The 16104-nt window shown below is 43.7% G+C and overlaps 1 protein-coding gene across 1 annotated transcript in view; it reads left to right on the top strand.

Annotated features, from left to right (window-relative positions):
• LOC133532287 (talin-1) overlaps positions 1–16104 on the top strand; it is a 165395-nt gene that overhangs the window by 146002 nt on the left and 3289 nt on the right. Inside the window, exons 56-63 of the mRNA XM_061870891.1 lie at positions 126–245; positions 3158–3367; positions 6911–7089; positions 7488–7634; positions 7917–8441; positions 10514–10537; positions 12900–13061; positions 14525–15469. Coding sequence (XP_061726875.1) covers positions 126–245; positions 3158–3367; positions 6911–7089; positions 7488–7634; positions 7917–8441; positions 10514–10537; positions 12900–13061; positions 14525–15467 — 2310 coding nt within the window. The 3' untranslated portion in view covers positions 15468–15469. The remainder of the gene's footprint in view (positions 1–125; positions 246–3157; positions 3368–6910; positions 7090–7487; positions 7635–7916; positions 8442–10513; positions 10538–12899; positions 13062–14524; positions 15470–16104) is intronic.

Below are 16104 nucleotides of genomic sequence, written 5' to 3'. Positions count from 1 at the left end.
ATGGTACAGAACCCTTCATGGGCGAGTCCGACTCGCACTTGGCCGCTTTTTTTAATGTGGATACTTTTCATGAAGTTACTGAGATTCGATATATGAATTTAACCAATATGTTTTCTGTTCTGCAGGAGGCAGATGAGAGCCTGAACTTCGACGAGATGATTCTGGAGGCTGCCAAATCCATCATCACAGCTACGTCTGCACTGGTCCGAGCTGCGTCCGCCGCGCAGAGAGAACTTATCGATCAGGTATGATACACTGTAATAATAGTCACTCATACTAGAGCGTAAAGATTATTAATACACAAACACAAATTAAGATAAACCAATGACAATGCTCTCAATGGCAAAAAACACAATATTTCCAGAACAAAACATTATTAATTTTAATATGTCTAAAAAAGAAGCACTTTCATAGTCATCAGTCATTTTGTTTGTTTTTTTTCTCTTTATTTTGGCACAAACAGTCATTACAAAAGAGTTACATTTGTCTTATATTACATATAATATTGACAATACAGTGCCGAAAACGTTATAGATTATAGTTATTAATTTTGTTGCAATGGACCTGAACTAACTTAACTATAAGAAGAAGATGAAATTGAAAGAAGGGAAACGTTCAAGCGCTGACCACTGTCCCAGTAAATGGCACCATTAAACATAATTCATTAACAGTATAAGTGACAGTGACATGCCAAGCACTAGGACGTTCACCCTCGTAATTGTTTACTACCTACTTAATATCTAAGCGTGTTATCGGTACATTATACATTATTATTTTATCATTCGTGACTTGTGAATTTATTATTAATTTTATTTTTCAACCCTGTAAGAGTGGTATTAAAAAGGTCTATTTCGTTGAATTCTCTGTTGTAAATATACATAGTACGGGGAATAAAACTGTTTCTAGTGTAGTTCTTTCGACGGATGGGTGGTACGAACATATGAAGGTTACGGTTGGGGCGAGCGGGAAGTCTGGCTTTAGTGATGAAGTTTAATTTTGAGAGTAATAATGGGCAATCAACTTCGTTATTGACAATTTTATAAAGGAAGGATATATCGAACAGCTTACGGCGGTTTGCAAGACTTGTGAGTTTGTAATATGTTAAAGAATGGGCATAATAGTCGTTAGGACGATTGTGTCGATAATTTAGTATTTTAATAAATTTTCTTTGCACTTTTTCGATCGATATGGTGTTTATAATACGGACTCCAGATTACACAACCGAAGTCTAGAATAGATCTAACGAAAGCAAAATAAAGGATTTTAAGGGTGATAATTTTATTGAATGGTTTTGTAATTCTATTTATAAATCCTAGACTCCTAAATGCTCGTTTTATTATGCTATCAATATGTGATATAAAAGTTGATCTGTCATCGAGAATAATACCTAAGTCGCGGATTTGGTTAACACGGTTAAGGAGATTACCACAAAGCCTGTAGTTGTGTTGAATAGGAGACATTTTTCTAGAATATGTTATCACATTACACTTATCTGCATTCAGAAACAATTGATTTGTGGAACAGTACAACGATAATGCCTTTAGGTCAGATTGTAATTTGTGGCAATCATCAATACATTTAATAGTTCTGTATAATTTAGTATCATCTGCGTACAATAGATGTTGACTATACTTAATAATGTCTCCTATGTCGTTTATATAAAGAGAAAATAGCACAGGCCCGAGATGGGATCCTTGGGGGACGCCAGATGGGATTTTAAGGTAATTTGAGCAATAACCTTTCATGTACACGGCTTGGCTTCGATTTCGAATATATAATTCAATCCACCTTAATAAACTACCGTGCACACCGAGTCTATAAACCTTCGTGAGCAAGAGATCATGGTTGATTTTGTCGAAAGCCTTAGAAAAATCGGTATAAACGACATCAACTTGGCCATTAACATCCATAACTTAAGTAAATGATCAGTAAAAGTTAGTAAATTTGTTTCTACACTGCGGGATTTTATGAAGCCATGCTGATTTTCAGTTACGTGATGACGCACGACATAAGATAGTTGGTGAGTAACCATTTTTTCAAGTATTTTGCCTAGAGTACATAATTTGGAAATTGGTCTGTATTGGGTTATTGAGTCTTTTTGAGCATTCTTAGGTATAGGTGTGATTAGAGCCTTTTTCCAATCACTAGGGAAGACACCCGTCCTAATAGATAGGTTAAATATACTGGATATGGGTTTTAGTAGCTCGTCGGCACATCGCGAAATCAACACCGGGTGAATCCCATCGGGGCCAGCTCCCTTGTTAATATTGACATTAATATGTCAATTTTAAAATCTGAGAACGAATCACTGGATTTATAATTATTACAATTAGGGGTAGGTGTCACAAAAACTGATTGAAAATGTTTATTAAAAGTATCACATATTTCAAGTCCATCCGTGAAAGTTTGAACCTTATAAGTCATTTTTTGGGGATATCCACCAGTGTTCTTTTTTGATTTGACAAATGACCAAAAATATTTTGGATTTTCGGCTATTCTTAATTCTGCTTTCGTGTTAAAAGATAAATAACAGTCATGTTCCATTTTTTTAAGTCGTGACCTAAGTTTTGAAAAAATATGATAGTCTTTAATGTTACCGTAAGTCTTCCATTTTTTATGATACTTACGTTTTTCGTTACTCAGCTTTATGAGAGGACGATTATACCACGGTGGATACTTATGGACATGTGTGAGGTTTCGCGTAGGCACGTACTTATCAATTAAGTCATTAAAGATTTCGTAAAAAAATATTACTCTAGTCTCCACGTCATGCATGGAAGAAAACGTAGTATCCCAGTCTACAGACTTAAGACCTACTCGAATACTATCGAAATCGGCATTAAAAAACATTTTTTTAGAAGTCGTATTGATTTTTAAAGGTGCAGGTAAACAAAGAGGCAGATTGATGCAAAGTGCCTTATGATGATCATCTTGTGGCACGAGTGGGTGCGTACAATCCATAACATGACAGTTCTCGCTACAAATACGAGGTCTAATATTCGATCATTAGCATTAAATTCAGAATTGAACTGTGATAATAAAGATAAACATTTTGTGTAGTAGGCAATCATAACTAGCCCGTTAAAATTTTGAAAGTTAACAATCTTGTGTGTATGTTAAATATTTTTTTTGAGTTATTATACTTTGTGTCGTGCAGGGCAAGGTAGCCCGGCGGCCGACGTCGTCATCCGACGACGGGCAGTGGTCGGAGGGGCTGGTGTCGGCGGCGCGCCTGGTGGCTGCAGCAGCACACTCGCTGGTGGAGGCGGCCAACGCGCTCGTGCAGGGCGCCGGCTCCGAGGAGCGCCTCATCTCCAGTGCGCGCCAGGTGGCTTCGTCCACTGCTCAACTGTTGGTGGCTTGCAAGGTACGGACGACGGCAGTGGTCGGAGGGGCTGGTGTCGGCGGCGCGCCTGGTGGCTGCAGCAGCACACTCGCTGGTGGAGGCGGCCAACGCGCTCGTGCAGGGCGCCGGCTCCGAGGAGCGCCTCATCTCCAGTGCGCGCCAGGTGGCTTCGTCCACTGCTCAACTGTTGGTGGCTTGCAAGGTACGGACGACGGCAGTGGTCGGAGGGGCTGGTGTCGGCGGCGCGCCTGGTGGCTGCAGCAGCACACTCGCTGGTGGAGGCGGCCAACGCGCTCGTGCAGGGCGCCGGCTCCGAGGAGCGCCTCATCTCCAGTGCGCGCCAGGTGGCTTCGTCCACTGCTCAACTGTTGGTGGCTTGCAAGGTACGGACGACGGCAGTGGTCGGAGGGGCTGGTGTCGGCGGCGCGCCTGGTGGCTGCAGCAGCACACTCGCTGGTGGAGGCGGCCAACGCGCTCGTGCAGGGCGCCGGCTCCGAGGAGCGCCTCATCTCCAGTGCGCGCCAGGTGGCTTCGTCCACTGCTCAACTGTTGGTGGCTTGCAAGGTACGGACGACGGCAGTGGTCGGAGGGGCTGGTGTCGGCGGCGCGCCTGGTGGCTGCAGCAGCACACTCGCTGGTGGAGGCGGCCAACGCGCTCGTGCAGGGCGCCGGCTCCGAGGAGCGCCTCATCTCCAGTGCGCGCCAGGTGGCTTCGTCCACTGCTCAACTGTTGGTGGCTTGCAAGGTACGGACGACGGCAGTGGTCGGAGGGGCTGGTGTCGGCGGCGCGCCTGGTGGCTGCAGCAGCACACTCGCTGGTGGAGGCGGCCAACGCGCTCGTGCAGGGCGCCGGCTCCGAGGAGCGCCTCATCTCCAGTGCGCGCCAGGTGGCTTCGTCCACTGCTCAACTGTTGGTGGCTTGCAAGGTACGGACGACGGCAGTGGTCGGAGGGGCTGGTGTCGGCGGCGCGCCTGGTGGCTGCAGCAGCACACTCGCTGGTGGAGGCGGCCAACGCGCTCGTGCAGGGCGCCGGCTCCGAGGAGCGCCTCATCTCCAGTGCGCGCCAGGTGGCTTCGTCCACTGCTCAACTGTTGGTGGCTTGCAAGGTACGGACGACGGCAGTGGTCGGAGGGGCTGGTGTCGGCGGCGCGCCTGGTGGCTGCAGCAGCACACTCGCTGGTGGAGGCGGCCAACGCGCTCGTGCAGGGCGCCGGCTCCGAGGAGCGCCTCATCTCCAGTGCGCGCCAGGTGGCTTCGTCCACTGCTCAACTGTTGGTGGCTTGCAAGGTACGGACGACGGCAGTGGTCGGAGGGGCTGGTGTCGGCGGCGCGCCTGGTGGCTGCAGCAGCACACTCGCTGGTGGAGGCGGCCAACGCGCTCGTGCAGGGCGCCGGCTCCGAGGAGCGCCTCATCTCCAGTGCGCGCCAGGTGGCTTCGTCCACTGCTCAACTGTTGGTGGCTTGCAAGGTACGGACGACGGCAGTGGTCGGAGGGGCTGGTGTCGGCGGCGCGCCTGGTGGCTGCAGCAGCACACTCGCTGGTGGAGGCGGCCAACGCGCTCGTGCAGGGCGCCGGCTCCGAGGAGCGCCTCATCTCCAGTGCGCGCCAGGTGGCTTCGTCCACTGCTCAACTGTTGGTGGCTTGCAAGGTACGGACGACGGCAGTGGTCGGAGGGGCTGGTGTCGGCGGCGCGCCTGGTGGCTGCAGCAGCACACTCGCTGGTGGAGGCGGCCAACGCGCTCGTGCAGGGCGCCGGCTCCGAGGAGCGCCTCATCTCCAGTGCGCGCCAGGTGGCTTCGTCCACTGCTCAACTGTTGGTGGCTTGCAAGGTACGGACGACGGCAGTGGTCGGAGGGGCTGGTGTCGGCGGCGCGCCTGGTGGCTGCAGCAGCACACTCGCTGGTGGAGGCGGCCAACGCGCTCGTGCAGGGCGCCGGCTCCGAGGAGCGCCTCATCTCCAGTGCGCGCCAGGTGGCTTCGTCCACTGCTCAACTGTTGGTGGCTTGCAAGGTACGGACGACGGCAGTGGTCGGAGGGGCTGGTGTCGGCGGCGCGCCTGGTGGCTGCAGCAGCACACTCGCTGGTGGAGGCGGCCAACGCGCTCGTGCAGGGCGCCGGCTCCGAGGAGCGCCTCATCTCCAGTGCGCGCCAGGTGGCTTCGTCCACTGCTCAACTGTTGGTGGCTTGCAAGGTACGGACGACGGCAGTGGTCGGAGGGGCTGGTGTCGGCGGCGCGCCTGGTGGCTGCAGCAGCACACTCGCTGGTGGAGGCGGCCAACGCGCTCGTGCAGGGCGCCGGCTCCGAGGAGCGCCTCATCTCCAGTGCGCGCCAGGTGGCTTCGTCCACTGCTCAACTGTTGGTGGCTTGCAAGGTACGGACGACGGCAGTGGTCGGAGGGGCTGGTGTCGGCGGCGCGCCTGGTGGCTGCAGCAGCACACTCGCTGGTGGAGGCGGCCAACGCGCTCGTGCAGGGCGCCGGCTCCGAGGAGCGCCTCATCTCCAGTGCGCGCCAGGTGGCTTCGTCCACTGCTCAACTGTTGGTGGCTTGCAAGGTACGGACGACGGCAGTGGTCGGAGGGGCTGGTGTCGGCGGCGCGCCTGGTGGCTGCAGCAGCACACTCGCTGGTGGAGGCGGCCAACGCGCTCGTGCAGGGCGCCGGCTCCGAGGAGCGCCTCATCTCCAGTGCGCGCCAGGTGGCTTCGTCCACTGCTCAACTGTTGGTGGCTTGCAAGGTACGGACGACGGCAGTGGTCGGAGGGGCTGGTGTCGGCGGCGCGCCTGGTGGCTGCAGCAGCACACTCGCTGGTGGAGGCGGCCAACGCGCTCGTGCAGGGCGCCGGCTCCGAGGAGCGCCTCATCTCCAGTGCGCGCCAGGTGGCTTCGTCCACTGCTCAACTGTTGGTGGCTTGCAAGGTACGGACGACGGCAGTGGTCGGAGGGGCTGGTGTCGGCGGCGCGCCTGGTGGCTGCAGCAGCACACTCGCTGGTGGAGGCGGCCAACGCGCTCGTGCAGGGCGCCGGCTCCGAGGAGCGCCTCATCTCCAGTGCGCGCCAGGTGGCTTCGTCCACTGCTCAACTGTTGGTGGCTTGCAAGGTAACATCATTTTATACGACCTAAAATTTGCGTCCGCGTATACCTACGTCAACCAAACAACCCTTAGTAATCATTTTCAACCTTCTTTTCACCTGATTGAGGGAATCCGTGTCCCTTTTCAAGTTCTAAACGGTACATTAGTGTACCAAATTTCATCCAAAAACGTTTACTGATTTTGGCATGATTGAACAAAAAACATCCAAACATACCAGCGGTGGCAGCATGGTGCTATTTTTATCACTTGTCACTGTCCCCGTCACTTTCACGCCTACAAACCTGTTAGAACGTGACAAGCATGGTGACAAATGATAAAAGGCCGACCATATTAGCCCTACTGCACTCGCATTTGGTAGCCAAATTGAATTAATCGCTTTACTCTCTTTCAATAAGTATCATTTAAACTCTTAAATCTATATTGTCTCGCTATAAATACATTCTAATCTTAAAATTCACTAATTTTCCCCAGGTGAAAGCAGACCCGTCATCGGAATCCACCCGCCGCCTGCAAGCGGCCGGCGCCGAGGTGATCCGCTCCACCGACAACCTCGTGCGCGCCGCCCGAGACGCCATGCACTGCGAGGAGGAGCGCAGTTTGGTGTTGAACAGGAGAATGGTTGGAGGCATCGCTCAAGAGATCGATGCGAGGTTAGTATTAACAGCGACACTCATATACATACGCTGTCCCCAAAGTACAACGCCATAGCTGAACAAAGAATAACCATAGCCGTAATACGCTGTAAGAGCACATTGTTTACATTGCGGCGAATTGTCAGTTAATACGAGTAGCTAAGATAGTATGCGTTATGAAGATGAACGTAGTCTGGTGTTGAAAAGGAGAATGATGGGAGTCATCTCAAGAGATCGATGGAAGGTTAGAACACAGCAAATTCATATACCTACCTACGTTGTGTCCCCAAAACACAACGCCATAACTGAACAAAGACTAAGCATTGCCATAATACGCTGTAAGATTGCTACCGTAGGAGAAACGTACCTCGGTCCTAAATAAAATGGTTCGAAACTAAACTAATTTAATTTCTCAGATCTGAGATCCTCCGCATCGAGAAAGAACTAGAAGAAGCCAGAGGGCGCCTCAACGCGATCCGGCAGGCCAAGTACAAGATGCGCGGCGCAGAGACCTCGGGAGACGAGACAGACACCGAAGTCACACTTGGAAGACTGCCTGTCAGGTATGTACTTCTAGAAGGAGCTAGAAGATAGGGTAAAACACTATTTGCACGGCTAAAACAGAACAACATCTAACGTGAATATTAAGATATTTTCAATTTAATTTGTTTATAGTGTTAGCGGTTGCGTAAATAAAGAACGATTTCAGATCAACAGATTAATTACTATTTATTTTGAAGTACTTATTTGCGAACTTACCGATTTGACATCCTCTAGCGTGCATAATGCATTTGATGGCATGTCTGACCATTTTACAAAAACAGAATCTTCTTCACCCTTTCCAGGCCCCGCACGCCAAACAGCAGCTACATAAACACAACATACAGCCCCAACAGCACATACTCCGCTCACAACACCAACATGAGCCAACATATCTCCCACCTGGACCACTCCATACACGGCCCCGCTAGCCCTGGATACGCTCAACAAAATGTACATCCAACTAGTCCAGGATACAGCCAAAGCCACGGTCAAAATATCCACCCCACAAGCCCTGGCTACAGCCAGAGCCACGGTCAAAATATCCACCCAACAAGCCCTGGCTACAGCCAAAGCCATGGTCAAAATATCCACCCCACAAGCCCTGGCTACAGCCAGAGCCATGGTCAAAATATCCAACCAACAAGCCCAGGTTACAACCAAAACTCAAGCTCCAACCAGCACAACATCTCGCACACGACGCACGCGAGCAACGGCTACTCGACGCTGGAGCGCAAGCGCGACGAGAAGCAGTACTCGGTGCAGAGCCCCACCTTCTCCAGCTTCCGGCCCGAGGAGCCCGCGCAGGGCTACGAGGGCTTCACGACTCGGTGAGTGCCGACCAAATACTGTGCCTATCAGAATTAGGGAGGAAATGGAAATATTACTAGGCGTTTTTAAGAGTTCAAAATTTCGAAGGATTTTTTTCATCGGGTCTCAAATTCTCAAGTCGGAATCTCTTCTTTTACATGTTCCTGGATTTAATTTTATACATGTGTTAGTAATGTTATTTTAATACATTTTAGCACTAATAAGTGACTTGGTTCTAAAATGTGTTGAAATAACAGTTTTGAAATGTACAGTTGTAGCCGAACGTAAAGCAATTTATTTTAACCCGTTACCGTTTGGATCACACTGAGCAACTTTTACTATGGTACCAACCCCGAAATCGCGAAAAAAAGGGTTGGTCCCATAGTAAAAGTTGCTCAGTATGACCTAAATATTAACGAATTTAAGTCATTGCTTTACATTTAGATAAATACTGTATATTGCATTTTATTTAAGTATATTATAATCGAAAATGTGTACACAAGCTCTATTCTGTAAGAGCTTGTGTACACATTTTCGATTATAATATACTTGTGTACCTATATCTATTGTACCTCTTGGACACATTTATATTCACACCTATTTACATGAAAATATACCGACATTAAAATATGACATTAAAAATTAAACATTTACATTTTATTATAGATGTGTTAATAATTATGAAACCTAGTAATATTTCCATTTAACTCTAACATCATGCGAAAGACCTTTCCATTTACCAAGGAAAAACACAAAAACTAACATTTTCACAAAATTTAACTTTTTAATGCTTTTTTACACGCTACCATGGGACCACCAGAAGATAACGCGCTGTATATAACACCATAACACCACGAACATTATAACAAGACTGCCCTCCGATATGGAGGATACTTTAAAAAAACAGTCCTTTATAAAGGACAACATTTTGTACTTTTTATAACACATGTGCCATATATGTCATTTTTGTAAGCATACTTTGCTGCATCTGTGACTAGAAATATTTCAAATGCATTGAGTGATAATTTAAAAGTAACCACTTTGTTAAGAATAATTTTAGAAGTGCCTTTACTGAACAATTATTACGTGTGCCTAAATAGACATTGGGATAGTTTAAGGTTTTTTGATAAGGTTTTCCAAATTTTATATTACACGTATATTATTTAGGGGAAAGGTTAATTCTTAAACTACCCTCAAATTCTTAGGCAATTTTTGAGGGTATTTTTAGAAATAAACCACAAAGTTATTACTTTTTCTCTTGCTTTTAACTCATATTTTAAAAGAAGAGACTAAGTTATTGTTAAGAATACACTACACTTTTCTAGAACATGTTAAGAACACAGCCACAAACAATTGCATTATATCATTATCCATTCGATCGCTAGGTATTTGTCAAAATGTCAATGTATTGTGCTCATTCCTAATAACTATACTGCCTTCTTGAATCGTACGCTGTCATATTTAACAACTCACATCATTTTCTAACCTATCATGCACAATACTTGAAATGCTTAAAAATGCTACGTTTCAAAAATGTGTCTAACATGAATGTTTCACATCACAAAAGTGTGGTTTATTCATTATGAGTGTGTCTAATTAAACGTATTTTAAGCTAGTTTTAAGAATATATACTTCTGTCATAAGCATGGCTTAGCGCTTGCTCTATATTTTCTTGGGCAAAAACTGAATAATTCTTCTGTCCTTTATAATGGACAGTCATGTTATGGTGTCCGTTCTCTAGGACAAATGAAAATTACTCTAAAATGCCTTTTATAATGAGAATTTATTGTATTACTGGTTTTCTACATATTTTAAAAATCCATGTTTTTTTTTTTCATTCGAAGTGTAAAAAGTAAGCGATTACATTTACTAAAGAACTTTGTAGCCCAATACAATAAATACATGATTATACATATTTTAGTGTTATTTTAAAATCGCTTACTTAGTGTTTGAGCAAAATATTATGTCGAAAACTAGTAAAGATCTTCCCTCCTGTTCGAGCATTGCCCGCCGCAGACCGGTGCTTGCTTCATGTCTAGACCTAGGTCTTATAATCTGTGTTATATCTAGCCGTATACCGTTTAATTTACAGAAGCAGAAATGACAGAACGATGCCGTAAGTTTTTGTAAAGCTTGGCACATGATGCGTGTTTTCAATGTTTGTATGAAATTACTTAATTGTTATTTTATACAAATATGGAAGCCCGGGTCGTGATGCGCAATGGCTTTTGTCGTGTGGTCGGCGTCAGATACTTCAATTATTACGATCCATTTTATCAAAATGTATATATTATTTACTGTGAAATCTCCCAGACATTACAATAAATACTTGTTCAAAAATTATTATATATTTAATGGTATTTATACTATCTATATATTTGTAATATATTCATCTTATGATTCCTCGTATGCTCAATACAATATTGCAAAAAAACTGTGCGAAGATACAAGTTTTTTCGCTAACGTTTATTCTTCAAAAAGACAAAAGAGGAAATATTAATTTCCTCTTTTGTCTTTTTGAAGAATAAATAATCTATTTTACATATTTATTTGAGAAGATAGACTTTATGGATGTTTTCCCCCGCTTTTAGCTCTACCCTTTACATCTCTTCTCTGACGCCGACTTTTGACCGCTTTTCCCGCGTTTTGAAAATGGCATTTAGTGTAACAATCCACAGAACAAGGCACCTTACAACTAATTGAGTAGTTTCTTTCATTCTTTAATATTTTAAACATTAAAATGTATTACTACGACTAATTAACTAAAAATTACTTAAAATATCTGAACTTAAACGTCTTGGAGACTATTATTTATTTAAAATAGGGGATTTCACGCAAAACTCTGCATAGGGGGCGCCACTAGCATATACCGAGGGTCAGCCGCGAAATTTTCTTATCTGCCTCTCTGTCACTCTTGCATATTCGGGCGATAAAGAGTCTGTAAAAAGGCCCAAAAGAAAAGCACTCTTGTTGACTATACAATAATGTAATTAATTCAATAGAGGTACAACTGTTATAAAAGATTGACAATGTTTAGTACCGGCCAGACGTCATGTTTCTCAGAAAAATCTTAACAGCGCGATCTAGGATTTTCAACACATGGTATAGCGACATCTAGCAGGCAATTTGACAACTAAAATTAACTTCTTGCAAATAAAGTTAGGAAATACATACAGAGGTTGGACAGAGTCAGATAACAAAATTTCGACTTTCGCGGTAAAAGACACTGTAAAATAAACTGGATGAATCAATTTCATAGTGAAAACTTCTCAAAACTGTTTAAGGCATAGTATGTATAAGTTACTCTATGGTTTACAATATGTGCTAGTGCTGCTCTCTAGCGGCAGAACATTGGAGTAATACTCCCTATTGAATATTTAGTTTAACACTAAACTTATGCTACTTAATACCCAACTTACTAGTAATACGAGGTGCCCTATTCTGTGGTGACATCGCTTCGATCCATCGTTCTGTACATATTCCACGTTTCAGCATCGTTCCAGCTTTGACAGTAACCTACTGTGATAATGACGTGTTTGACTTGTAGAATTAGAATGGGTTGTTTTAAACGATTTCAAAAAAAAATTACTGACATTTTCGGAAATCCATAAAAAAATATTGATGAAATTGCCATAGAAAAAATAGTTCTAGGGAATATTTTAAAGATTTTTTCGGTAACATAATTACGTTACGTAGTATTATCATACATAAAAATATTAAGATATGTATAGTGAAGCATTTTATAGCAGCCCTGATTTTGGTAGATGAGTTAAATGGTGTATTTTGTGGTATAGTCGATGAAATATTATTTACCCTGATGAATGTTATCGCTAATAGCTCTTTTACAATAGGACAATAAAGTAATTAGGACCCCGTTTTGCTTAAAATTCCAATGACAAAGTGTGGCGATGTCACTAATGTCAAATTTCTATTAAAATATGACTTTTTAAATACACCTCACTTTGTTCTGTTAAAATCGGTGAAAATTTATTTTAGACGGATTTTACTTGAAGCTGTACCTGCGTAACAGCAGTCACAAGTATAAGGAATGAAAATACCCCACATTCAGCTATCGCAATACGAGATATACTATTAAAAAATAAATAAACTAAAATAAATTGTTGCTAAACATTGTGCATTTTATTATGGCTATGTTATTTATACAAAAAAAGTGGCACTCCGGGAGTGCCGACAGAAGTGAAAACTTAAATCCCTTGTCAAAAAATGCCAACATGCATGTGCATCTATGCACGTACACATTATATGTACATACTTATATACAGAGGTCGTTTACGGTAACAGTAACAATGTCGCAAGTTCAATGTTTTTTTTTTCATCTCAAAAAATGCCTAACGCTTCTAAAGAAGTTATCACTTCAAAAAAACAAATAGATCAAAATCTAAATCCGTTTAAAACAACCCAGCCCTCAAACCTTACCTTAACAACTAATTTTCTAAACCTGCATGGGGTACTAATAGGAGCATGGACGAAACCATAACCGTGCGATCGCTGCAACTGCCCCAAGTCCGGACCGCCGTGCTCGTGGGCCCCGAGCCGGACGGCTACAAGAGGGAGGGAGACAGGATATATTACAAGAGGGAGAAGCCGCCGCCGCCGCCGCGCCGCGCCTCGTTGTTAAAGTATGCGGAATAATGGGTTGGTTGAATCACTTTCCGCACCGGGGACAGCCATTACCACCATCATCTTCCTGTTTCACCGCGCTGACAATCGAGAGCGTTTTCACTTTGTCCGATCCGATATCGGATTACCTTGAAAAACTGCTAAAAAACGACCTATGAGATCAAATATTTTTATTTTTGCATTAAAGCTTTTGAACAACAAAAAATAATTAAATGTACTACTTATTATGTTGTTCGTGTGTGCAAATAAAATATCCACTCAGAATCAGAATCAGAATGCTTTATTTCTTTAAAAATTTAATTTGCCTCGAGCGGCAAATTAAATGTTCGCACCGTGCGGCGCGCAGCGTTGAGGCGGCAAGTTTTCAAAATAGCGGCCGTCGCATGCGGCATCTTGCCGCACGAGGGGTTAAATGAAAGTATAAAATATATAAAAAGGCATTTTTAAACTTTTTGCTTCGAAATCGTATCCAATATCGGATTGGACAATCTGAAAACACCCGACGGACATTTTTCTGTCCGTTTTCGAGCCGATTAGTACCGATGCCTAGCGTCAATACTTGTCGGACCAGCAATGTACGGGGAATTGTCAGTCGGGTGACAATGTCGGCGTCGTGGAACAGGGGCCTGACGGTCGTGGATGCAAATGGGTTATGACAATTATGACTTTAATTTACTGGCATATTTATTTAAACAAACAAAGAAAATATACAAATGGTGGACTTCATGCCAAAAGACATTCTCTACCAGTCAACCATTCAGGCAAATTCATATTATATATATTGTAAGCATATTCAAGTTTTTCCATGTAAAAGAAAACGTTCTGTTGAATTACGAGTATATATCATTTAAAAATGTTGAGTATACTTTCTAATTTATAAAAATGCTACAATATAACGATTTATAACGTTTTAACTTTGTGTGAATTGAGCGTATCGGCATGTTCGTAGGATCTAAAGTGTTAAGTAGATTGCTATACGAGAAGAATCCTCCCTTTTTAAAACATGCACGTATGTTTCGTGCGTTCCCTAAAAATTACAATGAAAAATAAACTAGTTAATCATAATTTTATTGATAATTGGGGTTTTTTTTTTACAAAAAGTTATTTACTCGCCTGGAAGTTCGTCATTGACTTTTTTTTTCGTAGCAAATGGTGGATCAGATCCTAGCTCATTTAAAGAGAAGGAAAAAATGTCACTCGAAAAGTCACTATTGTCATAATACTTTTGTAGACCTCCTACCGTCGTCTGCACCAACAACATTGGCCGTAAAAAGAATTGCTAAAGTCGACATCGATCAAACACCATTCACATGGCGGCGTCTCGCTCACACTCTCAGTGTGCGACAGAGACAGCCTCGCACATCGCTTTTTTAACTGTAACTAAAGCCCGCATGCACGGTGACAGCTTCCTTCCGGTGACGGGTAACATCCGGTCGTCTACTAATAACAGAAAATATTACAGTTACGAAACGAGACTCTATGATACTCCGCGCAGCGAATACTCCAAGACAGAAGAACAGAGGCAATACGAATCCAACATCTATAAGAAAGAATTCGGATACGACGCTCCGAAAATGAGCCCTATGAGCCCTAAATTCAACGCTAGAGACCTCAAATTCGATGATAAAGAACATATTTACTCAACGCTTAAAAAACCCGCCAATTTCGATGGTGTTGGGCAAAGCTTCTCTGAACATCAGAAATCTACCGAAGCTATCCCCGGCGGTACTAAACAAACCGAATTCACTGTTAAAAGCGAATCTTATCAAAGCTATCCAAAAACTGAATTCATCAAAACGGAAACGAGTAAAACACCTTTCGTAACATCAACGCCGTCTAAGTTGGAAAAATCTGATTATCACCAAGACTTTAAACAGATGTCTACAGATCTTGTCAAAGCCGCGACACCTGATTACGATAGAATATCTTCGCCTTACGGGAAAGAAGTCCATAGTTACGGAGGTCCAAATTACATGGAGGAAACTACTACGGAAGTTAAAGAAATACCTAATGGAACTCAAAAGGTCACTACTACTAAAATCTACAGCTCTTCGCCAGTAAACTTGACTACGACAAACACTAAGTATGAACCGGTAAAATTGGAAGGAATCGACGAACTCTCAAAATCATTTGACAATGATAGCCGTTATAGCACTTTGGACTCTAGGTTCAACACGCTGGAGTCCAAATTGAGTTCAGACACGAGCCGTTCGTTCATGAGGCCTTCTGAGTTCCAAACAGAAAGTTCCGTGAAAAAGGACCTGTCGAAAGAGATAGACAGCTTGGACAAGAAGTTCTCGAAGTCGACGATAACTTCGGAGACCATTGAGAGGAAGAGCGTTATGACGAGTTCACACAAATCGGAAACAAGTTCCACTGTCACCAAGAAATTCGGAAACTTTTAAAGGTTCGTTATAAAACTTAAGTGCCCTTAGACTATAGCAGTGTATCGTCAACACTGAAATATTAGTAAGGCATTTACTTGCTATTTTTTAATGAAATTCAAATATAATTTGTGTTACATATAGACCAGGGGCACTTTAAGTTTTTGAGCTATACAGGCTTGCTACTCCGGCCGGTTTTATTGTTTTTTAAAGTAAAAGATATATTTGTTATTAGCCAAGTGATATTTTAAAAGCATAAGTTTTCTTCTTCAAAGTTGACAACGCATTTGATATTTAGTGAAAGAAAACGTAAAACATTCATTTCAGAAACAATCCGGCGTAAACTAAAAAGTTACAAATGGCGGTAAGTTTTTCAAATATTAGCGTTCTCTGGCTATTCTCAGTACTTGTATATATTCAATATGTGATTGTAGCAATAGAATCGGCTTAAAGGCTTATAGTAGATGTTGTGTTCGTCAACCAACTTCGAAAGGAGTGGTAATGTGTGTAGCTTTCAGTAGTCATACTAGATTTAAGATTGTATGGCCCCATACAATCTTACTGTATTGTGTATGGTTTCATACAATCTCACTGGGCTTCAGTAGCGCGTGGATTAACCAAAACTAGTCCTTTTTGTTAAGGTGATAGAGTTCACGCG

The sequence above is a fragment of the Cydia pomonella genome, chromosome 26, assembly GCF_033807575.1.
Source record: "Cydia pomonella isolate Wapato2018A chromosome 26, ilCydPomo1, whole genome shotgun sequence".
Classification (NCBI taxonomy): Eukaryota; Metazoa; Arthropoda; class Insecta; order Lepidoptera; family Tortricidae; genus Cydia; species Cydia pomonella.
Note: the sequence above shows the minus strand (reverse complement) of the source record. Positions and strands in the feature narration are given on the sequence as shown.